Source organism: Haliaeetus albicilla, chromosome 9 (genome assembly GCF_947461875.1).
Source record: "Haliaeetus albicilla chromosome 9, bHalAlb1.1, whole genome shotgun sequence".
In the NCBI taxonomy this organism is placed as follows: domain Eukaryota; kingdom Metazoa; phylum Chordata; class Aves; order Accipitriformes; family Accipitridae; genus Haliaeetus; species Haliaeetus albicilla.
The window spans coordinates 8,799,723-8,827,214 of record NC_091491.1 but is presented as its reverse complement, the minus strand read 5'-3'; the positions used below and the strand labels follow the sequence as shown (position 1 = coordinate 8,827,214).

The window sequence follows — 27,492 nt, the reverse complement described above, 5'->3', positions numbered from 1 at the left end:
CCATTTACACTGGTACAAAACCTAGAGCTGTAGATAAAAATATATCAGAAAACATTTGTATTCCAGAATAAGGTTAGGCTCACATTTACTCTTGAAAGTAAATATGCTAGTACAAAACTGCAGTCAGATTAAATCCTATAACGTGCTATTACAACCGTTCCTGCTAAATGTAAGCCTCACTGCCCCAAATGAATGTAACCTTTGTAACATCAGGAGTTTCTACACGGTTTAGAGATGTAGCATCTTTATCTCCAGTTTCATCTAAAACTCAAACAGAAGCTGTGAAGACCAGACAGACAGCTATAATATGTTCACAGCTAGAAGCGTCAGTCAAGCACAGAATCCAGAGTTTGGCTAATTGCTTTCCCATTAATTTAGCACGGATCTCTAGATACAGCACAAGGAAGAAGATATAAACAGACATTACGAGCTGACAATTAAGAAAACCTTATTTGAATTACAAGAAAATTTAAAAGATGCAGCATATGACATAAAGATGCCAGTTTGTCAGATGATTTGAACTAACAGAGCCGAATTTATGCTTCATATTTCACTAAAATAAACCAAGTAACACCACAGCTAAATTATATCACAGTGATTTTGGCACAGACTACCGTTAATGTAAGATGAATGTTTCAATTCCTCTGTCTGAAGTCAATGGGAGTCTAATATGAACTTCAGCAGGCCTTAGGAAAGACAATTTTTGTAAAGGGTACCAGACATGAAAATCTATAGTGGATGGTTAACATAATTATTGCTTGTGCAATAACTTCTAGCACTCATCTGTGTTTCTTCCAATGTAGATTAAGCCAATGACACTGAAAATATTGATTTAAGGATTGTGTTATCCTCTGTGGTTGTATCAAAGTTACTGTTTGCAAGTTACTGTATCTTTTTTTTTTTTTTTTTTTAAAGCAACCAGCCATGGTGCTAGTCTAATCATTTTGCATAGCGCTGATGTAGCATAGATTAAAATATAACACAAAAATCACTTCTGTTGGGGAGTATTTTAATGGTGATCACCCATGCAAATACAAAAAGGTTACCCTACCAAGGCATGGGTGTGGTGGGTAAACAGTTATACAGGGAAACACTTAGACAAAAATGCTGAAATAGAGCTCGCTCTTCTTTCATTTTGCATATTTCTCTCTTTTGTTGCCATTTAAATAGCATTTCAAGTCTTGTTGCAATTATCTGTAAGTTAAAAACATGTATCCACAAAAGATGCAATAAAAAACATACAGTCTATTCAGGTCACTTCCTTAAAGGCATGGGCAACACCACTATAATCAACAAAGCTGGTTTGGTTTGACCCTCAGTTAATCCTTTTCTCTCACCTACAGGTCATTCCCTCTGGAGCACCACATGGTTAATGCTTCTGTTGTCTTTCAACTATTGAGTCTGATTCATTTTGCCATGTGTACAACTTCTATATGTTATTGCATTTTTGCTCCATAGTTTTACTAAGAAACATTTTAAGAAACCACAAAATATAACAAGAAGATAAATATTAATAAAAAAATCCCACCCAAATTCAAATTTCTTCTCTCGGTGTGACTCACCACAGTAAGGCAAGGCTCCTCTGTTTATTAAGCAACTAAATCAGGCTCGGGGGTTTTTTTGTTGTTTGTCTGGATTTTTTTAAGATCTTAGCTATTTTTCAGTTCTTAGCACTGCCAGACACACCAGACAAGACAGAGCTCTTCACTGCACACCGAACAAAACAAGCAAATCGCAGCAGTGTGGGCTTCCTGCCCTGTTCTCTACTGATATCAACTTTCAGAACTGCTCTGATAGCCAGAAGATGGAAGTCATATTTTTCTACCTTTCCAAGAGGCATAAGTTAACTTCCAGTAATTAATTTTTGCAATCTGTGAGGCACTTAACTGCTTTGGTTTACAAATAAAGATACCAAGGTATTAAAGAATTAGATGTCAGCCAACCTCATGTCAAATAGGTGAGTTAACTGAAGTTTGTTGCCTACAAAATACTATTACCTATTCTGAGAAAACACTATGAACCTGAACATGTATAAGGCAGGGTTGAAAAGCAGATGAGTATTTGCTCTATACCAAGAGTGAAGCACGGGAAGATCTTCCCTTCCCATTAAAAGAAACTGGAGAGATCTTAAATAAAGAAAAAGATATTAAAAAAACAGCAAACAAGCTAAGATTCAACACAGCTAGGGAGCACTGCTGTTTGGAAAAGACATTTTTCACAGAGGAAGTTTGTACGGTCATTGATTTTCTCTAGAAGAAGGATGGAGGCATGGAGGAAACAGAGAGTGAGGGCGTGCTAACTGCAGAGCAGAGCAAGCAAAGATCGGAGCAGCCAAAACAAGGGCAAGGTGCACAGGACACCCACAGACCGGCGGTTGCAAAAGGCCTGCGAGAGGGAGAGCAATATTTAAAGATGAGGTGACGGCTGGGAAGGAGGACTGAGGAAACCGGAGGACTAGCTGAAGAGCAGTAGTTGCCTAAGACAAGGTCAAATGACTGGCTCTTTGACCAGAGAGGAAAAATCTGTGACCAAAGGTCAAGTAAGGCCACATTTCTGCCACTTAACTGTGTGGAAGCAGAAATTGCCAGGGAAGATGGAAACAGATGTGAAGAGTGATTCAAAAGCTTTTATTTTTCCTCTTTGTTGTATTTGCAGGAGTCAGGCCAGGGAAGACAGGCATAGGATGGTGACAGGAAGGAGAGAAGAAGCTCAAGTCAGCTGAATGCCAACAGGAGTCGTGGCTGACAGAAGCAGACATGAATGGAAGAAATTAAATAAAATAAACACAGCAATTCCTCGCTATATTAGCAGTCATGCTGCAGTTCTGCATTCTTAAAGTACTATAGGCACTGCTAACGAAGCAACAGGACAACCCAGAAGTTTTCTCAAGCACCAGGTATATTTCAGTGAAGAGCTAAAAAGCAATGCTCTTCTTTCTGAAAGACACAGAAATATTAACTAAGGCTAGGTTACTCACTTGTTCTTCCTATGTCACTTTATATAAAGATATCAAATGATTTAAATTTTTCCAGTGATAATTAATCATCATGCTTAACTGACTATATACCATGACTAAAATTACACAATGCTTACACTATTTATAGAATAACTTGCAGAGGCTAGTACCATTAACTCAGACGCCACTAAATCAGATACTAGAAACAATTCTGCAAGTAAAGACTATGAACCGCTCAGAAGCACTAGACCTTTGGAGTGAAAGATGTTCCTCTTAAATACACACACACAATGGCATTTATAGCTAGTTGTCTTTTTTTCCAACCTCGCTGTCAGAGACTGTTTAGAAGTGTGCTTAGTAAGTGCTGCACATCAATGCTACCAGTCCTTATCTTGGAAGACTTCAGTCAGAGTAAAGCCATAACCTCATGGTTTTTTGGGTTTTTTTTGTTTCGGTTTTTTTTGTTGTTTTTTTTTTTTTAAACTACATACTTTGATTTTAGAAAAATACCAAATGTAATAAAACACCTAAATGTAATATAGAAAGCTTCACATCTTAGAAGTATTTTTTAATAAAGTGCCTGGAGTGAAAACCCAGGAAGCCTGCCATTCAGCCATCACACGTTCTGAAGCCTATGGGATTTGGTCCACTCCCATGCTGAGAGACATTGTTTGTTTTAGCTTCTTTAAAGTTTTAAAACAAAATTCCTTCTTCAATCACTTTCAAGGGAGCACACACAAACTAGTTCCACAGTGGGAATCCGCTCCACCCACAAAGGGCTATGGGAAAGCAACTAAGCATCCTGAGGCACCAGGCCAGAAAGGCAAGAAAACATTTACTAAGGCCATCTTCTATGTGATGATGGTGAGGCGACCAAGACGCAACAGAAATGGGCAAAGAATTTATATTTTCCAGTGTCCAAAATGCTAGAGGGAGTCAGTCCATGTCTTAAAGTATATTCATTGTGCCTTCAGGTGAGTCAACAGCTAATTATAAAGATCAGGGTCATGGTGTTTTTTAAAATGGAGGCATCTGGGACTCGGCTTCAACAGGAAAACAGACACCCTGAATGTGCGTATTTCCACTCTGGAGCAAACTGACCTGCTGAGCAGATCAAAAATTCCTTAGAAATTCTAAAAGGTGGAAACACATACGTTCAAGGCGTCTGTTTTGCTTTTGAGGCCAAATCCCAGATTTGTCCACTGAACTGACAGGGAAAACATACAGCTTAAAATAAGTGTGAATGTTTGTGGGTTTTAATTAAAAATATATTTGTTTAATAATATTAGTAACTATTAAATAATAATAAAAATCAAGCAAAATGAAAGTGAGGGAAGAAACTTTTTGGCTCTTGGAAAGTACCAACAATTTTGAAGTTACTCCCCAAGAGAAAAGAGTTTAACATTTGACAGTTACATCAACCACAGAGACCTGAAGTTCAGCGCTCAAAACCAGTCCCCTATCAACCACACCTAGCTTCCGAGATGAGTAATAGCATTTTTAGATGCTTCAATTTCATTTAAAAGTGATACTTATAAGGAAAATTACTAGACACGTAGAAGCGTCTAAGGCTTAAGTTTTGTTACTTAATTTTCTATATGGCATCCCAGACCCCTCCACTAACAATGCTCAGCCTCTGGGATATGTGGTAAGCATGGCGACAGCAAGTCTCAGCTCTTGCAAGGATCCCATATTATTGCCACAGGGAAACAATGCAGCTCATGGCACTGCTAGTGGTACTAAAATCAATATGGCAACATCCTCCAACCTTCTATATAGAGCTGAGCAGTTCTCTCCGCTGAGAGCTGGCATAATCTCCGACCACAAAAAAGGGACACCATTTTTACTGGCCTAAGCACAGGGCTAAGAACAAGTTACTTCAGTACCGTATTAATTCTTTCTGCTGGCAAATTCTTACCAAAATATTTGATAGACTATGCCATTAACAGTTTCCTTTATCACAGAATAATATCAACAGATATGCTGTTTATCAGTCTGACTGTATTAATGGTTTAAGTTTAATGTGCATATCATTGTAATTAATTTTAGTCTTGAAGAATTAGTGTTTTATGTAACTGCAGTTTTTTCATTGAAGCATTTTCCAGATATGAGAAGGGGAATAATACTAAAGCCTGAGCATTCTGATGAGGAATAACTATGCCAAAATGTTTTGTTTGGTAACCTTATTTTCAGAGACAGCAAGCATCCAGATCTGAATTAAACCCACGGAGGCTGAGAGCACACCAACTTCAAAAATAAAAATATTTTGAAAAATAGGGCATTACTGTTCCAGTCATGCAATCTAGACAACACACATATTAATTAAAATATATATTAAAAAAAAAAAAGCACCTTGACCAGGCTCAATAGGAAGCACACATCTACTTGCAACACAGATTGACATTCTAACTAACAGTTCACAGCACAGTGCACAAAGCTACACCAGCAGCCAAAGGACTCTGCACTTAGCCTTTCTGTGATTGTTATCATATGGAAACTCTATTACCCCACACAAAAGAAACAGAGGATTATTAACGTCTATACGAAGCCAAAGTACAAAAACAGGGTAGGACCTGACGTCCATTCTTTTCCTATTTCTTCGTGCTATTCCTTCCCCTCTTCTTGGGCTCATTTTAGTATGGGCATTAGAATAGAATATACATTCTATATTACATTCCTCTCATGTTGTTCCATGTATGTTATTTCTACTACCTTAGAAATAGTAGTTCTTTTATACTTGCTTTCAAAAAAACCCAAACATACCTGATGCGTCTTGCACAAATAAAGAATGCATAAAGTATTTATAATCAATACAAGTAATTATAAAAAGCCATTATTTTTCCTTAGGGGAACATACTAATCCAGTTCTATTTTGTTACATGTAATCTTAAATCAGAGGTTACCCTACTCCTTTTAGCAATAAATTCAGTGCAAGCAACTAAAAATATTAAATAATTCCTTTCTTTAATATATTTTCTCTACATTAAAATAGAATGGAGAAGTTTTAGGGCACACTTTTGGCAAGTTACTTAAAAATAAAACCAACACACATAAGAACAATAGTATAGTAATCAAAGTGGGTAAAAAACCCCCAAACTGGTCCTATTATTGCCAAAGGAGGATGGGGAGAGGAGCCATCTTAGGAGCTCTAATTCTTTAGTGCAAGAACACAGCAACCACTTTCAGAATCCATCCAACTTGCAGCCAGTTCCCCCCTGCCACGTGCCTTATTTACAGCATCCTCATCTTCCCACAGCTAGAAAGCATGAGAAAGACAGCAGTCCATACCTCCTACAAGAAAGACTTCATCAACCTACCAAATTACTAAATTTTACTTGCACCTTTTTGCCTTCTTCTTAAATAACAACAACAAAAAAATAAAATCTATCCAACTTGGAAATTCTAATATACTACTAACACACAACTACCTTTCCTGGTCAAGAGGCAGCAAACATTTGCACAGTGCAGTTCCACTGCACACCCGCAGTCAGATAGTCTGCAAGAGCCAAGAAGAAAATTTGTTGGAAGTTGTTCTGTAGCTCTCAGAAGAAAAGGCTAAAGAACAATAAACAATGGTTATTCACCAGAAAGTACACAAAAGCAACCCATACCAACACCAATCTTACAAGCATGACAGCAAGTAAATTCACCTTCCCCTTAGTGCTCTAAAAGAACAAGCATGCAATCATTGACCTTAACGTAGGAAAAAACCCACAATCTACGCACCTTCATCATTAAAACATTGAAAAGGTAGACTGAAATCCCTGAGGATAAGCACTTTCTCATGTAACTCCACCAAAAAGAAAAAAAAAAAGCCCACACAATTCCCTAGATATGCATAATTAAGAATATATCATTGCCCTTTTCTAACAGAGTGCTTTCCCAGGGAAACTCATCTGCTCTCTAAAAAAAGAGAGTTCTGGCATAGCCCCATGGCTGGGTAAGCACCTGTCCTTCAAGATTCTGCACATCTCTCTAGTCCTCCTATTTCTACATTACGAACAGCCTCAACTTAAATTTCTTGCTCTCTCACCCCTTCCTATACATCCCATATGGCAAACATTGACCCTCCAACGCCACCTTCCAAGCTAAGCATTACCTATATGCATACAGTTCTGCAACCCATTCCAAGGGAAAAAACCCTTCCTTGTCTGTAATTCCTCCCAAACCAGAAACAAGTAACCTTTCCATAACAAAAGCCTTCAGGGAAAGCTTAGCTTCCTCCTGCACAGGTAAATGCCATCTCGAGAGATGTCATTTTCTTTGTCTTCTCCAGCACAGGAACGAACTGCCCACTTCACGTCTCCTGACCTCAACCTCTGGCAGTGCCTTTTCACCGCACGCACACGTCGAATTCAGCCCTACATCACCTGCCGTGGCCAAATCAATGACGGAGTCCTGCCCGGCCGAGAAATGTCTACCTGGACGCAAGCATCGCCCCCCTTTTCCTCCCCTCCCGCGGTCCCCCCTTCCCCGGGCAGGGAAGCCTTCCTCGTCCCACCGCACGCCCAGGCTGAGAGCCCCTTTCCTGGCAGCGGCGAGCAGCGCGTCCTCTGAAGCATTATCCTCCCTCCTTGTGCGCGCTGGGGAGCCGCCCTTGCTCCACATTAGGCACATTTACAGACAAATAACCACCTGCCATGACCCCTTTCCTCCTCGCAAGGCCTTCCCGACCCACCTCTCCCAGCCGAGCTCCCCCCCCGGGCGCCCACCGCCCGCCCTCCCCTCACACGGCGGCTCCCACCGTCCGGGCACGGCTCCCTCCTGGCCCCACAGGCCTCTCCGCAGGTCTCCCCTCCGCGCCTGCCCCCGCCGCTGCCCCACGCACCCTGTCCCGGCGGATCCCACCTCCCCGCCGCCGTCACCACCCACCATCGCGGCCCGGCCAGGCCGCCTCGCCCCAGGCCGCTGCCGCCCCCCATCCCCACCCCCACCCCCCTTCCCGCCCCCCCCGCCCCCGCCGGCGCGGTTCCGCAGGCGAGCCCGGGGCTGGGCAGGCCGCGGCCGCCCGGCTCCGCGGAGCGAGGCCGCCTCCCCCTTTACCGTCCGTCGGGGGGCTCGGGCCGGGCTGGGCCATGGCTCCGGCGGGCGGGCGGCGCCGCCGCGGCCTCCTCCGCCTCCAGCCGCGGCGTCGGAGCGGGAACCGCTACGCCAGGGGGCCCCGGCGAGAGACGGGAGCTGCCGGCCTGGGCCTCCGCCTCCTCCGCCTCATCCTGACAGCGGCCGCCGGCGGCAGGAGGAGGAGGAGGAGGAGGAGGAGGAGCGCCGCGCAGGCGCCCACGGTGAGACCACGGGACCGGCTGCCGCCGCCGGGGCTGGGAGGGCCGGGGCCGCGCTGGCCGTCGCAGGGGCAGGGGCAGGGGCAGGGTGGCTGCTCCCGGGCCGGCTGCCGCCGCCCGGCCCCACGCTGGGGTGTTTTGTCACCCAGCGGCCAAGAGGGGAGGCAGAGCCGGCTCCGGCGGGAGCGGGGCCGAAACCTCCGCCCGGGACGGGCAGGGCCGGGGCGGCGGCGGGCCGACGGAGGAGCCGGTGGGGCTGAAGGCCGCCCGACGGGGTTCCCGCCGCCCCGAGTTGGCCCCGGTGCCCGGTCGTAGGCCGAGCCGCCGCCTGCCCCCTCCGCCCGGCCTGTTCCCTCGGCCTCGCCGGTGAGCCCGGCCGGACTCCCGGGCCGCAGCGAGGCCCAACCCCGGGATGGGGAAACATCCCCGGGGCTGCTCGCGGTTAGGCCAGCTTAAAAGGATCGTTAGTATTTATTATTCAGGGAATTGGTGTAAGTGACACCACCAAAATACCATTCCGTCGTATAATGCAAGGAGGGGAGCAGGTGTGACCAGGCTGGGTGGCGGAAGGAGCCCATCCAGGCACTGGATCGCTTCCCCACACCCACGGTGCGTTGGTCTGTGTTGATGGAGGAGCGTATTAATCCTTCCACGTAACTGGGAGATCGTGTCTAAATTCCAGGGTTTTACCAGTAAAAAAAGTAGGTTTGCATCCTTTGAGCGCATGTAAAATTACAGAAAGGAGAGTTGGAGTGGAGAGTAAGATACCAAGTCCTGTCAAGGGCAGGATCTCTTACGGCTAGCCTTTCTTATGGCTTGCCTACCCTAAAAATCAGTCATTTTTAAACTGAATCTCACTTGTTGACACAGTTTTTCAGGCCTTGGTATTGAAATATGTGCTATGGCAAGGCATGGGGTTCTACATTTCGTATTGAATTTTTGCCCAGTTAAACCAAATGTAAACTTGAAATAGGGAGCCTGAAAATTATTCCTTTACATTTTGCCCATTTTGATCAGTTGAGGTAAATCTTCTCAGTCTTCGCTGTTGTAAAAAGCAGGCTTAAACTAAAGACTTAACTTTTCAGTGTTCCCAACTTGAGACATGTAGGGCTTTCTTTTCATGGCTGTTTGGAGAACACAGAACTGCTGATTGCTCACAGAATTGCTGGCTTAGTGACAAATGATCAAAGGACTAAGTATCTTACCACTTGCGGTACATTGACAAATTTCTTAGCTCCTGCTTAGGCTCTTTTAGAAGTAGCTGGATATTATAAGCATTCAACGCATAAATCCTTTTGAAAATCTAGTCCTAACTGTGGGAACTGAGCTTTTGAAACTCCGTCCTTGTGTGTGTTCATATGGGTACCCCAAACTACCCCTATTAGCAGCTACTTTCATCTTGTTCATGTCAAGGCAAAACTCCCACACATTTGATTGGTCCGGGATCAAACTCTTATGCATCACTCCTGCTGCAAACAGAATGTAAGATAATATCAAGCTTGGTATCTGTTGTACCTACAAGTGCTTATTAAGGGATGAATATCATATCCCTTCCATCACTTCTGTAGACAAAATATTGACTATTGGAATTGCAACATTTCAAAATCTTTATCAGAGCTCCTGAGCTTACATATTAAATAGGTTTTATACAGTAGTTTGCAGAATAGAAAAACTCTCAAGGGGCTCATACTTTTTTTTTTCTTCTTGTTCTCCAATCTAAAGCTGTACTAGCTTTATAGGTATGGTTTTTACTTAATCTTTCCTTCTTTTTCTGGACAGTAATTGGACTTGACAGAGGCAAAGGTTTATGTAGTATCTAGTCACAATGTCTTGTAACCTGGAACAGTTGGGTAACTTCCTCTGTGCCTCCCAAAATGTCCCATTTAATTCTAATCACTTGTAGTTCTTACAGCCTTGATCTCAAAGAATTTCCCAACATGACTCAGCTAAACTTTAAAAGAGGTAAGCAAGGTTTTAACAGCAGTTTGCAGTCATAGAAACAGGTCTATTGCAGTGGCAGGACCAGCAGAGACCAAAAGTCCGGAATTCTAATCCCCATGCTGTAAATGTTGGACAAGTGCAGTATTAGTGAATCAGTGAGGCATGGGTCAGATCTAGAGAGCTGCAGGTGGGTAGAGACTATGTCTGGAATAAGCTTCTCCAGAAATAATAACGCTCCTAGAATCCCATGCATTTTTATCAAATATATTTGGCCTAGAAGTCTAACATGGGCATTTTCAGCATCAGTGCCACAAGCAGTGGACACAAGTTAATGAAGATACATCTTCCTGGAGAGTGTGTGCTGTGTTAGTACAAGGCTGGAGGAGTGGCTGTCACCTTGCACTTTGCCTGAAATTTAATCCTGCAGGCTTACTGAAAAAGATAAGTTTCCAGCTTTTGTTTAAACAGGAACATCCAGTGACAAGCAGTAAGTGTGTACACTCGGTGGTTGTCTGGAGACCAGGAGTAAACTGAGGGGGACCGTGGTTGTTTGGTTGCAAAAAACATAGTGAAGTAATTTACGTAACACATCTAGGAGAGAAGTATTTTCTTTTTGCCTGAGGAAAGTAAAACAAACAAGTAGCAAATGAGCTAATTAAATCTGGTTTTCCTAATAGATCTGTCTTGTGGTTGATTGACTTCAGTGCTTGTGAATGCACAAGTTCAAATGAAACTTTTCCTACTTTTTTTTTTGATCATATAGAAAGATTTTTCTCTATGTGGCTTTGCTTTTTCTTTTTTTTTTTCTTTAATTAGGGCACTTTAACCTCAACTGAAGCATCTATTTTCATTAGGCTTTGAAGAATGTAACGATTGCTGTGTTTATCTGTGAAACTAGATATGTCTGGTTGAGTCTGGTTGAGTTACCCTGGCTATGTCCATTACATACATTGTGCTACCACTTGCCACAAAGTACACAGCTTTGGGGGAGGTCACCGCACACTCCAGCAAGTCCCTTGGTGTGGATGATCAGAGGGCCAGGGCTGTGATCAGACCGATGAAGAGTATGATCACAAAAGCTTCGTATTCATAGCAAGTGAGGCTAATAAAATGCAGAGCTAATTCCTTTAGTTTTGAATAGTACAAGATACTATTGTTTTACATGACAACTACGCTGTTTCTACAAAAAACTAAAGTCTTTAAAAAGATAAACTAAAGTTCTGGACTTGCAAGGCCAAGTCTACATCTGATGTGAATTCAGTGGAAACAAGCTGATGTGTGGGAAACGAGAAGCTGGCCTGTAGCACATAATCAAAATGGAGATCAAAAAGACCCTCTGAAGTGTGCTGTTTCCCATTTATGTTGCTTTACTGGCCTACTGGCCACAAAGAAGTTTGATTCCATTGTGCCCTGTATGGTAGGAGTATGCAGTGAATTACAGGCCCTGCTCCCCAGTGTAGTTCATCTCATAAACCACCCACTGTTTAATTCAATTCATCCAAGAAAGCTGAGTAACAAGGTAGATTTGGGAAGCGGTTTTGTGAGTTGCCAAGACTAGACTCCACTGTACTCACAGAGGAAGAAAATTGCAGAACTGAGGACCCTCTGCCTGAGCAAGTAGGAGAATTAATTTCAAGAGCGGCAGCTCATCTATCCCCGATGGCTCTACATGTGGGTGTTACAGGGTGAAGATTTTGGTAGCAGTCTCCTTCATTGGACAGATCATGAAACAATATTGTCTTTAGATGAGTGCAGCAAGAATGGTTTGAATGTGGAAAGTAAACATATGACCAGAAAAAACTGTGTGTTCTTAACTCCAGGTGAAGCCCAGGGAAACAAGTTGCACACATCTTTAGGGAGAGACTCAGCTGCTCAGGACAGCAAGCCTTGGGTTCATTCAAAAGGCAAGTAATGGACTTGTCCTTCTAGCAAAAGAGAAGAGGAAAACCAGAATTTATTGCTTGCACTTTATGTATTTCTAGGTTTGCCAGAGTTTGTCTACTGTTTTTCTCACTTTTTTATTTGTTTAAAATAGTGTTCAGAGTTTCCTAATATTTAACATTTATTTTCCTTTTGTTGAGATTGATGGGTCATTAGCATTAAGTATTAGTTCTGCAGATATGAGTGTTTGTAGGCTTTGGTCCTTTCTTTTTAATGCAAAGCTTTTGGAGAAAATTTACATTCATCTAAGTATTACCATAAAGAGGTTGGTTAAAAATCCCAAACCAGTCATGCTCTTCACTTCAAAGTTATTCTGGAATGCAAGGAATTCAGTCTGGAACAATTACATTATTTGCAATGGTAACTTCTTAGCGAACCCTGGAATAGTTTATGTGGTTAAAAACCTTTTCAAGAGCAATTGAAAAATTATGTTATCCCATCTATTGTTTAAAGGATTCCATGTGGTACAGTTCTTTGAATATATGGGAAGCAAATGAAGCCAAAAATGAAAATTTGGCAGGGAAAAATCAGAGTGTTTGCATTGGCCCTAAATCTAGATATAGGCACATTAATGATCTCATTTGAAAGATGTCTGTATTAAGATTTGAAAGCTCTCTGGGTTCCCAAGGGGCAAACTCATTGAATATTGTGATGTACCATGAAACTAAACAATTTTTCGTACTGCAGAATAACCAAGGAATCAGAAACTCATTCTGTATGCATAACAAAGGACACATTAAGAGCATAGTCTTTTGGGTAACTTGCTCAGCAATACTTCATTAGAATTGTCATTGCAGGGAGGCACAAAACCAACACTGCTTTGTACTTACACACTCCTTCATTGGAAGATGTAAAAATATGCTGTAACCCATTCAGACTCGCTATACCTGTATTAACGAAGTTATCTGCACCTGTCTACAGACACACAGAGAAGGATGCAAAGGGGTTCAGCAGATATTCTGGCAAACCTTCCCTATAGCCTGCTCTGCCTTTGTGTTAGAGAGAACTGTTGTAGTGAAGCAGAGACAGTGGAGTGTAGGATTGTACTTAGCCATGCAGTGTTTAGCCTTAGCGCAAATCTGCCTTCATCAGTGATTTAAGTAGAGATGCTGGACTTCGTATTGCAGTAGTTGAAGTGTGGACACACACAGTCCCTCCTGCCAGCTCTGTTAGTGCAGCAGGATTTTATAATAGAGGAGAGCAGGCACCAGCAATGCCCATGTCAGTCACCACACATTCATCAGACATCACCCAGCAAAGCCCAACATGATCCAGCAGCAGGGACAACAAGGGTAATGGGACCCCAGAGAGAACTCTCTTGTTTTTCACTCTGTTCATGAGATTATGCTTTCCTTTAAAAAACCTGAAATAACAACAGGGGGTTCTGCTTTTTGAGACTGTTTTGCATGTAAGTATTGCATGTAGTAGTATTTTTCAAAACAACAGACCATGTTAGCAGTAGCATCTTGTGCATTCAACTTCCTAATCTTGAGAAGACCCGTTCATTAACATCAGTAAGATGAGTCATGTCAGATCTGCAGGATTGGGCCATTTCTCCCATTTTCTTCCTCTGAGGCACAAGCAGATCAGATATCCCATAAATTCTAATGATTGCAATGCCCATTCGCCAAGAGGAGGGAGTGTTGCAAGTACCGTAAAGTTCATTGTCCCATGCATGTTGTATTAAATGGTGTAGCCAAAAGATTTCCATGTTAAGACATCAACAGCAGTGCTCATTTTGGAGTGTTTTATTAATCCAACCACTGTTAACTCTCAGTATGTCCCTTTCAGAACTGTCTTTGGAGATACTTAGAAGAACATGATACCCAAGAAGACTGAGCAGTCTGTGTAAACAATAGACCAGGCAGCTGAAGAGATGCTATAGGATTTCAGAGGATCACGAAATCTTTGCAAATCCTTCAGCTGAACAAGCCCACCCTTCTGAACACTTTAATCCAAGTAGGATTGCTGGAAGCTCCAAAAGTGTAGCTCAAGGCCTTACTCCAGGTGGGACTCTTCAATGATTCCTGAGCCTTTTCTGGTGCTCTGCCTATGCCTGTATGTCCAGAGGTGGACCAGCTCCAATACTTGTTAATACAAGCTTAAATCCCACACCTTAGGTCAGTGGGATCTTAGGTCAGCTCACCCAGCTAGTCCAACTGTTTCTCATCTATGCCATCCCATCCTTATGAATCCTTCAATTCCCTGTTTTCCCTGATTTATCCTAGGTGTTACAGTGGTCTCTCTGTTTGCCGCGTTTTTTTTACTGGAGTGCCTTTTCCAGAGCTATGTCCCTTAGATGCAGACAAACGAAATATTTTGTACTTCTATGGCACCTTTCATTGGAGAAAGAGCCTTTTAGTAGAGCCAGAAGAGAAGAAATTATCTCATATTTACAGGCTGGGAAGACCCAGAGAGTGAGCCTGATTTGCCTGGGGATACACAAAAGTCAGCAATAGGGGGGAAAAACCCAAACATGTATCTCTTATCTCCCTATAGCTTTTTTTGCCATAAAGTATATTTCCTTTGCTTAATTATCACACCTTCAAAAATATCAAAAAGCTTCTGACCTTCTTTGAAAAATAGCTGAAGACAAACATCTGTTGTAAAACAAGTATTTCTTAGCAGGTAAAAAGATCAAATAACTCATTTTTCTACAGAATCTCAGTTTAATTCTCTCAGAAATGTTTGCTGCTGAGATATGCTTTCCTACCTTACTCTTTCACCATTCATGTAGCATTAAGAAGCTCCCTTCTCCTCTGAGACCACAGGAGGTTTCACATTACGTTGTTAAGCTCCTTCAGATCATCTCCTCCATGCACAATCTGAGTTACATTTACATGCCGACATAGTGTCATTCAGCCCGCTTTATGCCACTTACATCTCTCTTGTTGCTATGGGGAACAAATTAGCAAATAAAATATTTGGGGAGGAATGTGAAAGCCACTACTTGTTGGATTTGTGTGTAATAGGCAGTGACATTTTATTTGGCATTTGTCCTTACCTAGCTGAGCTTCTGCTGCTGCAGCTTCAGCTAAATTCTCTGTAGTCAAAACATGCTCTTCCCACAGGCTTTAGAGGCTTAGACATGTAACTGTATCCAACCCTGGGGAATTTTTACAATTCTCATGAGAAGAGGGATTGCTTTGAAAGTGCTTTTGCTGGCATGACAGTGCAAAGAGCACCATCCAGTGTCTAATCAGAGTAAATACACAAAAACTCGATGGCATTGATACAAAGGCATCTCTGCACATCTCGTAGTCAAGCTACACCTGGTGGGGTGCATGATGATCTAAATAGAAAGAGGCTACAGTCAGCTATAGAAGGAACTTCTAAGGGAAGACTGGCAAAGTTGTCGACCTTTCAGGAAAACATGAGACAACCTGGAAGATCACATCTTTTAAAGAAGAGCTGTCTTCTGAGTTGGAGTTATTGATGATTTAGAGAGCAAAAGACACAAGCAGGAGGAAGCGGAGGTGGTTATAGATGGGGCTGGTCAAGAAAAGTGTGCATGTTAAATCCATGAAGGCAAGGAGCTACAGCAGAGAGAGAAAATTGGGCCAGATCCTTATCCTATAATCCTTCCCCTTTGCAGAGTAGAATCAGCAAAAAGAAGCTAGGAAGTTGCACTGGTGGCTGAGAAAATAAGGGATAAGTGACTTCAGCTGCCACTGCCCAGTCTCAACAGCCTTGTATTGCTTGACAAACATAGGTAGTCCTGGATTTCGAGAAGGAAAATGAGTTGGAAAAAGATTTTGCACAGAAGCATGCAATAAGTAGTAATTCTTCTTATTACATATGGCTACAGGCTTTTGGTGGGAACTAGTAGGAGAACAAGGAGTCCATGAGGCTAAAAATGGGCACAGGCAAAAACTAATATTATCTGCAAAGAAGTGATACCCAAATAGATGTCCCATAAGAAGCATGCAACTTTTCCGTGGACTAGTAGTTGTGCAACAATCTGTGGAAACTCTGGGTAAACAAGGAACCAAGAGTGTTTGGAATATTACGAACAGGATATTTATTAATCAAAGATGCAGAGTGCTCCAGTTTAGCACAATGTTTGTAGTAACATATCGCTAATATATCCTCCCTAAAATCAGACTTTGGGCTGGCATAATTTAGGAATGCTGTAATCCAAGACAGCTCCTCTGTTGTGTTCAGCTTTCCCAGGAACAACTTAGCATGTGTTTGCTCTTACTCTTTTTATATTGAACTTGCAGAGCAGAACTCACTTTTTTGATTAATATTAAGCAGTGTTTTGTTTGTGCCCTGTGGCAGAAGTGCCCAGATGGAGTGGTTTGAATACTGAAAACATGAGAAGCATTTAATGTTCTATGGAGCTCTGTTAAAGTTGTCTGAATAGAACATCTGGTATCAAATCTTTGGATAAATCAGTTTCTGCAAGTATTTGGACCTGCTCTGGGTCTGCGCTTTGTTCCAGCTTTACATTCCCTCTCTTGCTTCCCTCTTTCTAGAGCCAATAGATGATGGTTTATTGCCTGGTGCAACCCATTAAAGTCCCTTTGCTGGGGCTTGGCAATTAGTTGAGCAGAAAGAGTATAAAAATCGCTTTGGCATCTGTGGGGTTGAAAAGGGAACACTGACTTAAGATCTCCCTGAAAGGCTTTTTATCTATCCTCAAGGTGATGGAGAAAGAAAAAAGAGTGGTCATCCAGAGACTTAGGCAAGGTATTGCCTGATGTGTCTGCAGAGTGTAACCCTGCTGGAGAGTTTTTGTCTGTAAAAAACGTCTCTGCCCCCCATAGGGACCTAGTGGTACATCCATGCAAGACCTCCCTGCCAGGGGAAGTGAATGGTATCCCACTGCTCAGCACTGACAGATCCCACTGCCAGTTCTGCTTTATGTGCAAGAAAAACTCCTGCAGAGTTGAAGAGTGAGAAGGGGAAATGGGAGCTGTTGTCATGTTGTATGGCTGATGCCATACAACAGATGGAAGTGTCCATACTTAAGAGAACCACAGCTCCAGTCTTCCAAAGCACGTACCACTGCTGGGCACAGCAAGGAAGGGCAGGGTCACATGTTTTTCACTTCAATAAGTGAGGCAGCAGAAGCAAATCAAGGGCTGGTGCGTATGGACCACCTAATTTAGATGTGTTTGAGATTAACTCCTCTCACTTCAGGAAGTGTTTCAGCTAAGAAAGGCTGAGCACGCAGAGCTCCCATTACCTTTCCCGGGACTTACCACACTTGGCTCCACTCCTGGGCAGATTTTCAGATGAGTGGTGTTGTGAATCGCCCAAATTTACCTGTGCAGAGGCTCTGACTCCTGGAGCTATGACCAAAGCCACAAAAGAACATCAAATGGGAATTCCTAAGTTACATTCAGAATATTGTGAAGCAACTGTTTCACATGTAGTAACTAAGAAAAATGACTAATGTAATATTTTATGCTATTGAGGAAATAAGATATTTTGAGGTATATTCCTTTAAGATGTCTTGCTGTGTTTAAAGGGCTGATTTTCTTCTCTCTTGTCTTGTTTTCAGGCTTGATACATCAAGCAATCTTCAGTGGAGTTGTTCTTGCCTCACACCAATGGTAAGAGGAAAAAGAAGCAATTTATTCATGTTTAATCTATTTTGTGCCAGATGTTTTGCTGGTAGAAATCCATAGCTCCACAGGCACCAATTTCTTCAGGATCTGGAATGTCTGGCCCAATTTCTTTCTCCATTCTCGATGGTCTGTGAAGGAAACTGCTTTATTTTGCAATATTGAATATTCATGCTGGGAAGTTATAAGCAACAACAAAAATAATGAGAGACAGGGTCTCTAATAAGCTTCCTGTCACATGAGGCTCTGGTTCTGTTGAAGCAGATGTGGTTGCTGACTTGTTTCCAAAATGTTTGTTGAGTGGTGATTAGATTCTGTCATACTGCTGTTATCTCTCTGTGATCTCATTCAATACAAGTAGTTCTGCAAACAGTGAAATCTTTTTTCCTATGGATTTATGTCTTGGATTATGTTTCAGCATGGACACTCTGATGTTTAATGGGGATTGAGTTCATTTTAGCCTGTTTCTTCAATGAGAGATGAATAATCTGTCTTCTTTATTTTGCCATCTACTTTCACAAAACTCACAGGAATTAAGTATCTCAAGTATGTCAAATTTGAGTGGGAATTATGAACCAGTTATGTAAACAAATGTGAAGATGAGTGTCATTTTCTTACAAAAGCAAAAGAATCTATTTTTCAATACTTTGTCCTTGTATATTACCTGCTTGATTCTATTCTGTTTTATTTGTGATCAATCATATAAGATATGCTTTATTTGTAAAGCTCTATGAAATATGGGAATTTTTTTGCCATATTGAATGCATAAACATTGTTAATTTATACTTGTTATGGGCCACACAGATTACATTATTTTTTATTGTCCTCCCTGGAGCATGGGAAAGAGGTGACATGCATTTTAACTTACATGTTTGCACAGGCAAATGCAGAGAAAGAATAGATTGTTTTTCCTTTAGAATTAGACCTCACCAGTTCTGTTTTGGAAAGGAAAAAAGGAAACCTAGAATTGAAAAGGACCTTTTGGGTTTCCGAGTCCAGTCTTCTGCTTCTGCAGTGAGCCAAATTCCCAATCTTTTTCATAACAGATTGTGCTATTCAAAAATATGCTCTTTCCTCCTTGTCATCTGTCCTATCCTCCCAATTTCTTACTTTATTTGGGCATTTGCTCCAGAATTTCATTCTTTTGATAGGAAGAACCTTTCTAATTTCCATAGTCATTTTATGCATGCTTGTTCTTGTTCCAGGAATGTCCCTTAGGTTGCTTAGTTCTTTTCTACACCATCTAAGTAAACTGAGACTGTGCATGTGCTCCGCTGTGCCAAGTCCAGTGAAGGAGGCAGGAGTTAGTCTTCATAGCCAGCCCTTCACTTATTTCCTTCATGCTTTAGCTGTTTAGAGCAAATTTTTCATGCATTTTTCATGATATGTCACATTAAGCAGCGGGAACGTTTCTGTGGATCATAGATAATTTGAGGAACTGGTCAAGTGAGAAGGTTGGTAGGAAGGTTGGCAGCAGTCTCAATTAAGTGACTATAGGAGGATGAACTGTTGCACAGCCTAAGGGGGTCTTATGAAAATTAAGGATATCATGAAAAAAGTGAGGAAATCATAGCCATGTTAGTTTGTTTGTACTAAATAAGAGGCCTGAAGTCTTTCCTTGTTCCTTCCATGTTGATCTTTCCAATGTTGATAACATCCAGTCAAGGCTTCACATGGTTTGACAGGGGTTTCTTGGGGCCTGACCTAGAAAACTAAGCTTCCTTGAGTTTCATGTGAAGGGTCAGGGTTCTGTACCTTCAGCAAAGCTAACTTTTCTTTCACGTCCTTCTCAGTGACAATAAAAGTCCATCTTGATTTTATTCATTTTACTTGTATAACACGTCTGATTAACCTTATCATTATCTCTCTGATTAATAACCCTACTAGCCATTCAAACTCCCTGCTTACTTTTTACATTGGAAATGTAACTTTTGCTTCCTCTAGATTAAGAAATGTTTATATAGCTATTACAAAACATCAGCAGGATTTAAGAAGAAAGCTTTAAAAAAATCACAGTTGCCTCTTTCAAACGTCCTTGATACATTTTAAGTTACAAAGAGTAAAGAAAAATGACACCTATCCAATTTTCTGCTTACATCTTGAGAACAGTCCTGTAAGAAAGACAATTCTGGAAGTCTCTCTCACTGTCTTTTTAATCTTCTGCAAGGTTACTTTAGTTTGCTTAATGTAAATGAAAAATTAATTTAAAAATTAAAAGCATGGGGGGGACAATAATTCAAGAGGTAGAAGTAGATGAGACAAGAAGGTAGAAGAAGTAGATCAGACAAAATCTGATGTGTTCAGCTTCACTTGTGCCAACATAAAAGGTGGCGTCTGTTTATGGTTAAAGAGGAGCCTTCATGTGGAAACAACAAGAGCTCGAGATCAGGGCTCACTCATCTTCTATTGCAAAGTAGCCAGATTTCTTCATTATATTTGATAATGGCAGATTAAGCCCTAAATCTGAGTTGGATTTCTGAAAGGTCCCAAGAAAGATGGCAATGAAAATTTTAAACCCAAATTTGGGACTGTGGCTGTTCTTGCTGTGGAGCTTTTCCTTTAGGAGACCTTGTCAGCTGGAACCAGTGTCTGTATTATGAAGTAACCCACATGTGGGTGCTAAGCAGCCATGCTTGGAGGCTGGCTGCAGAGGCCTGCTTCAGATTCTTTAGATGTGAGTGATTTCTGAACAATGCTCATCCTGGTCCCCAGGAAAACATGTCGGCAGCCAAAGATAACTGGAGTGGAATCTGGCTAAACTCACCATCTTCCACATTGGTCCCCTTCCTCCTCCGAGCCTCACTCCATCCCAGGGGTCTGCCAGGGTGTGTGTGGCAGGCAGCCATCGCCCAGGAATCTCCCCTGTGCCTGGCAGATTAAGATTGGGATGGATTTTTCATGTTTTCTGGTCCCTTTCACGACTGACAAACGGAAGCCAGACACAGCCTGGAACTTATGCCAAAGCCTTCCAAGTCTTTGTTAACTGGCAGGATGATGGATATTGGCCAGTGGTGTCTGGGTGTAAAAGAAAAAGGAAATCAGATGGGGTCTCAAGAGTCTAACAGGAACTGCAGATGGTTGGGGATGAATGTCCTGACTTTCTTTTTTTTTTTTTAATATTACACTTTAACAAACAATGTAACAAAAAGCAATCCACAGCCACATAACGTATGCTCATATCACCAGAAAAGAAGCACATGCACATTCCTGCTCACCACACAAGTGCTGTTAGTGATCTCTTTGCCATGTTATTCCATCTTCATACTTAATTTTGGTAGCCTGGCTATAAGAATATACTGTCTACCTAAATGTCAGCTCGTTTATCTCACCTATCCCTTCTTAAGCCATTGACCATTTTCAACCACATCTGATAGAATGAGAGAAGTCTTAAAGGTATGAAATTCCTTAGAAATTCATTACTATAGGTAGCCTTGTCTGTGTAGAGAATAAGGGAGGAAGACCCTTCTAAGAGGATAGAAAATCTACACTTGGGTAAATTCTTAAGACACAAGTCTGTTGGAAACAGGGCTTCAACAGCACTTAGCATAGAATGTTTATCTACTACTACTAGGTTTTTCTGGGACTGACAAATGAATTATTAAGTAATGGAAACTGCATGTGTATCTGTTTGGCTTCTGTGGGTTCATGTTATAGAAAACTGTAGGAATGTCTGTAGGAATCACAACTGCCCAACTTTGTGTCATAGGCCTTGTGACTTAACAGGACACAGAAATTCCCATTTAGCTGAATAGAGAAGAGAGCACAGAGTGGCAAGTTTTAGCTTTTATTGCTAATGCTTTGTAAAATAACCTCTGTGGTCTGCAGACTCAGACCTGTGCAGGTTTGTGTGACCTCAGATTTATTACACCACTACCATATTTGCACATCTCTCTCCAGTTCCTGGATATGAAAGAAATTAAAGGTCCAAAAGTTCAGCTTTATGTTAATAGATCCAGATATACCCCATATTTAACTTCCCTGGACAAAGGAACTGCATCAAAGGTTGGCCTGTCCTGTTACGTTGTGAAGGTGTCAGCACTGTGTGCTGCAAAGCTTCATGCAGCCTTAGGGGAAAAAAAATTAAAAAAAGCCAAGTGTATGCTCAATGGAAAACAGATGGACTTTTCATTAGATATTGCTTTTAATGATCTGCTTTAAAAGGAAAGATACACCATTCTAAACAGAAGAAGGGCCTCCTAATAGCATTGTTTAGGTCCCAGGCTCATTATCTTAGCTACAGATAAGCAAGATTGCAAGATCTTTGTATCATTAGGAGTTCCAGTCAAACATGCCTACCATTATTAGAATTCCAAACACAGCAAAACAATCTTGGGGCCTTAGCAATATTTTTCCCTAAGATGTATCTTTATTTAATGATACAGTGTTATTATTACGGGCCTGGCAGTTGGTTGCTCAGTTTTTGGAGTATTACCATTTAACCTAGGTCAGAATAAAAATCCTAGAATATTCATCGCAGAGCAGACCTTTTGCTTCTTTGAGGGCCTGGTGTTCACAGTCAACTTTGGTGTGATTTCCTCCAAGTGGTCTTACTGGCTGTGAGAGTTGACCCCAGCAGTCTAGAAAGCCTGAAGATCCTTCCTAAAAAGATGAACCCTGAAATCTGTGCCTGTAGGTACTAAATCAACTTTTGACAAGTAAAGAACAATGCAGTCCCAGGGTTTTAGGAATAGATGGTTGCTGCCAAACCACAATAAATGCTTTTGTCTGGAATTCATGGAACAGTAACATAGCAATGGAGGGTGTACCCTTGTCTATTATTCCCTCTGAGCAAATTCTCAGAGACATGTTACCAGGATTCAGATACATTTCATGGAACTAGTAGAGAAATAGGCTTTCATTTCCTTACAAAGGGAGGAAGAGACAATGGAACTCAGCAAAACATATGGTGGTTTTTTGTTCCTGTCTGACAGTTACACAAGCAAAACCCAGTGCCCATCCTCAGACAGTAGGGCTCTAAAGTGAGACTCCTGTGAAAAAATTTGTTACCTTTCTTCTGTTACAAGTTGACAAAATTGCTTTACTTCCCCTGCATATGTATAAATACAACCTATGTCTTCAACTGATCTCCAGATGAAGAATGTGAACCAGATTCCAAGCTTCTCAAAGTTCAAGGAAGTTTGGAGCTGATGTTCTGGTTCACTGTCACCTCTGTAGAAAATACCTACATAAATAAAAAATACCTGCATGGATAAAAAAGAAATAAGCTGCTTGTTTTCATAAGAGAGGGACTATAAGGATCAAGTCCAGTGACACTCTATCACAAACTATTAATTAAGCACCATTCTGAAACCAGGTAAGTTTTTCCCACTCTGTTTGTTAGAAACCTTCTTCAATTTCCAGACTAGAGTTATTAATGATTAGTTTGTTCACATGCATTATTGTGCCAAAGCTGTCGTTTAGTTTAGATTATACACAAATAGAATGTGTGAGCCAGAATATTAGGTTTCTCCTGCTTTTTGTCTCTTTCAGGGAAAAAAAAGAGTTTAAATATAAGGCCACCTTGTATTCAAGGTCAAACTGTTTCCTCCTACAATTCAAGGGCAGCGGCATGGGGGAGAGTGAGCAAAAGGAGCAAGTGATAAGAGTGCTTTATAGTTAGGTTTGTGTAACTTAGTCAAAATGGTCCAGCCTTTTAGCAACAGCATCCCTGCTCTGCTGATTGCTCCTGTTATCTTAAGTCCAAGTAAATACAGTCCATTTTCTTTCTTTGTGATATATTTGCAGAAATCAAGCATGTATCCTCTCTCCCTATGTTGCTAGAGTGAAAAAAACAAACACTTCTCATACAATCGTTTCTTTCTTCTTCAGCCATTTGGGTAGCCTTTTTCTGATTCAGTGTAGCCTTCTGAGCATGCGTGACCAAACCTGTACACCGTCTGCACAAAGCCAGTTCCATCAGATTGGTGATTACAAGAGGTAAGAGCTTTCCAGATATTATTGTTTGTGAAGAGGACTGATCTGAGGATGAATCCTCAGCAAATTCTAAATTGGTGCCTTTATGAGGTATCTAGTTAATGTAAACCTCAGTCGTTCAAGGGGGAATCTTGTCCTAAGTAAATAACCCGAGATGCATCAATGCAAAAATATATGCCTGAACCCACAATGGGCCTGCCTCACACACGTGAATTAATCCCCTGAACTGCTTAGAGTAGTAGCATATGGTATCTTTTATTCACAAGTGCGATAGCGTCTGTGCATGAAGAGCGCTGACTAAAGCTATGTGAGTTACTGTTAGAGTGTTTCTGGCATCTCAGAAGAGGCAACTTCTCAACAAGGTAGATCAATCTTTTGGGGAATCTTTGCTGCACCACTGAAGTATTCCACCAGTGAAGACTTCTGGAAAAGCGGTAAGAGGAAATACTCACAGGTGACCTCCAGAGCAAGGTACTCCTGTTGAAAAGTTCAGTCATTTAAGACCTGATTTTAAAAGGTCCTGGATACCTTCTAGAAGTTGCTTCCTAAAGTGTCTGCACATCAGCACTCTACATATTTTAAACTGAGCATGTAAAAACACAGCATGGATGGGCACACTTAAATGTGGTGGCCTACGTGACTTCCTTGTAGTCACTTGGCAGGGCAATAATAGAAATAGGAACATAGGATTTCTTATGTCTATTGTGTCCATTAGAACAATACTGCTGAGAGCAACTGAGACCAAAGGCCTGGCCTTCAAAATATATGACTTGAAAGGAAAGCTGCATTTTTTTGGTAAGGTCCAAATGTATTTCATTCGGCTTTGCTGCTACTCCCAAAGTTTGGTTGTAAACAAGTATGATTTTTACCCTGGAAGCCACACATCTGGATTGCAGTGCCTGTAACTGTTTTCATCATCACAAGTAGTTATTGGCTTCATAATGTTGTGCGTGTGCAGAAAACAGCTTGTAAAAGGTAACCTAAGCAAACTCTTTTTTATAATTGAAGAGCTTAAATGTCTTAAATCACCAGTCTGCAAGGTAGCCACAGCCACTAACTTTCTATATATGATCCTGAAGTCTTAAAATTCTGCATTTCTAGCCCTGCAGAGTTCTGATTCTGACTACTCCCTATCAAATTTCCATGCTGACTCTTTGTCCAGATAGGTCAACTGTCCAAAGCAATGATGTACTAACTACTTTCATAGGAAATGAGTGTGAACTTGAGTAGAGCTCACCTATAGCTATAAACATTTTTGTAGCTATACAGCAATAAAACTTTGAAAATAATTTCTGTACATCATAAATACAGCAATGTAAGCTGTCGGGATTATCAATACTCAATGCCAAGTGACAAAATAGTGTTGCACCTGAATAACTTTAAGTAACAAACAGGTGGTTTTCTCACTGCACTGTTGGCATATCCTGGAGACTCTGGATTCTGCACTGTGGAGGCTGAATGTATTTGAATTAATTAATATTTAAAATGTTCTATGCCCCCCTGATTCCAGCCTCAATTCCCCAAACCATGACAATGCAGGTGATCACAGAAAAGCCACTTGACCAAATAGCCACTGAATTCCAGTATGGACAAGGAACCACAGAAAGGAACTCAGAGACTTCCAATTTGTACACAGTTCATACAAAGCAGGGGTTTGGGGCTACATGGCTGCTGACAGAATGAGAAGGGGACATGAACTGTACACTCCGAGGGACTGAGGACACCTAGGGAAGGCTACATTTATTTGAAGGAATTGACAGACTCCACTGGTTCTCTGCCTTCCCTTCCACTTCTTTGAAAGGTCATCCAAAAAGCCTTTCCAAACTTCCAAGCATGGTGGTAAAGTCCTCAGTGTGGAAGAGTAAAATAGAGTGCTTTTGCTGCAAATTTGCTGTTATCTTCTGCTCCTAAATTGCTCTTACTCCTAGTTAAACCTGTGGCTTGCTAACTGACTTGTGTGTAACTTGTGGCTGATTACCTCATTGTTCCCAGTTTCCTTTGCACTTGTCTGGGCAATTCTTTGCTCTCGGAAGCAGAAGTATGGACAGAGCCATAGAACAGTCACTTACTAACCACATTGCTTCAAGCAAACAAATAGTACTGCCCACCCCCAATCTGAGTAACACCGTGATGTGGCATCGTTTGAAGCTCTGCAAACTTACTGATAGCACAGGAAAGGCAGGCTGTAAAAGGCAGAGACAGAGACGTAATGTATGCTCATCTGGCATTCTCGTACCCGTATTCTAACTGGGTGTCTCTGTTGAGCTGTTTCATAAATCATTAATAAATGATACTTCTGAATAAATACTTTCACTGTATCTTCTCCAATACTAAGGATTAATTTTGTGTGGGTCTATGCATTTACTCTGTTCTTCAGCAGTCACAGAAATTAATCTCTTGGCCAGATTTTATGAATGATGGTCCACGTTTTTTACATATTATGACCTTTCTGGATAATATAAAGTCAAGTCTAGGGATCTGTCTTTGGTTCTATCTAACATTATTTTTCTTCTCTAATGAACAATGTGTTGCAGTATATAGATACCTGTAATTTATATCCTTTTCTCGAGTTTAAAGTAAGATCATGATTAACGTTTTATATGAAGCAAGGTGGTGAATAGGAGAGTTCATTGACTTTTCAACCCTGGAATCACCCAAACACTGGTTTACATTCCAAATAAAATATTTGGTGGGTTTTACACCAGTCTTTACCAGTGCATATCACAATGCTGCTATTGGGAAAAACTGAATTTATTAAGGCAGTATATTTTAAAAATTGGCTCCAGCACCACACAGCTGGCAACAAGGAAAAAATAATCTAAGGCAGCATGTAAAAAACTTGTTCTCTAGTTAGACTGTGAATTTTCCAATAACTGTCTCCAATAGACCACCCTATGACACTGATTGCAAACATATAAAGCCTGATTGTTTCGAAAGTCATATAAATAAAATGTAGATGTTGAAATGCCAACCTCCCACTATTCGCCTCCAACCTTTTCTTTTCAACTCTTACTGCTTATTTTGCTTTTTTCTTTCCTGGTGTCCTTCCTCTCACTGATGTTTTCTTTTCAGTACCACCCCCTCTTTTCCTCTCAGAACCGAGTGGAGCTTTTAGCTTTAATGGCAGAATAGGAGCCAGCAGACAATGAAAAGAAGCTGGGGCAGCAAATTCTGTGAGCACACCAAGCACCCAAGAAAAGAACAGTGCAGGTTATTTGTGTATGCACTCAACTTTATATGCCACACGGCTGGTACCAGCCTAAGCAAACCAGCATATCACTGGAATACTAATTCTCTAAAGTATGAGCCTAGCTCAGTATGTTTTGTTATTTGTAGCCATTAGTTTTACAACTTGGAACTGTTCTAACATCTTCTCCTAATCTTTCACCTCACATGCCTTTGTTTTAAATAAACAGGGCTTAATAATGAAAGAGAAAAATACCTGGGGAAGTACAAAACACAACTGAGATGAAAAGGCTTTCAGATTCTAGCAATGTGTTTGCTGATTTTGAGCATGATGATGTAGAAGTGCTTCGTAGAAGTGCTTCAAGCAGTATGTGAAAGTAACTGAAAAATCTTGTTCTACCTGAAAGCAGCAGTAAAAGTAACTTATTTTGAGCTGCTACAGTCAATCATTGTTATGCCACTACAATGAATCCCGTTGAAGGGGACTGACAAAAGAAAGGGAGTGCCAATTTTTTGCCTTGAGACCTGTGGGCATTTTGAGGAGGCCAGGACAAGACCTGAGCTACTGCTGACACCACCCTGTGGCCATGCATCACACCCTGACTGCTGTCTGCTCTCACTGAAGCTTCCCGGACAAAACCCAGGAGAAAGCCCCAATTGCACGCTGTTTGAAGGCCAGGAG

General features: G+C 41.4%; 2 protein-coding genes across 4 annotated transcripts in view; one reads left to right on the top strand and one right to left on the bottom strand.

Moving 5' to 3' along the window:
- The window catches only part of RABEP1 (rabaptin, RAB GTPase binding effector protein 1), a 53,648-nt gene extending 45,506 nt beyond the window's left edge, over positions 1 to 8,142 (bottom strand). The window contains exon 1 of the mRNA XM_069791435.1: positions 8,000 to 8,142. Coding sequence (XP_069647536.1) covers positions 8,000 to 8,033 — 34 coding nt within the window. The 5' untranslated portion in view covers positions 8,034 to 8,142. The remainder of the gene's footprint in view (positions 1 to 7,999) is intronic.
- Positions 7,439 to 26,595, top strand: LOC138686780 (uncharacterized). 3 transcript variants are annotated; one of them, XM_069791439.1, is made up of 4 exons: positions 7,439 to 8,238; positions 13,909 to 14,124; positions 17,627 to 17,678; positions 23,520 to 26,595. In XM_069791439.1, exons 1-2 carry the CDS (start codon positions 7,597 to 7,599, stop codon positions 13,954 to 13,956), a joined length of 690 nt encoding a protein of 229 aa, XP_069647540.1. In that variant the 5' UTR covers positions 7,439 to 7,596; the 3' UTR covers positions 13,957 to 14,124; positions 17,627 to 17,678; positions 23,520 to 26,595. The 3 variants fall into 3 exon arrangements, 1 of the variants encoding a protein (XP_069647540.1); XR_011326090.1 differs by lacking the exon at positions 7,439 to 8,238 and adding exons at positions 8,250 to 8,936; positions 11,997 to 12,080 and having other exon boundaries at positions 17,627 to 26,595; XR_011326091.1 differs by lacking the exon at positions 7,439 to 8,238 and adding exons at positions 8,955 to 11,847; positions 11,997 to 12,080 and having other exon boundaries at positions 17,627 to 26,595.
- The last annotated feature ends 897 nt before the right edge of the window (positions 26,596 to 27,492 follow it).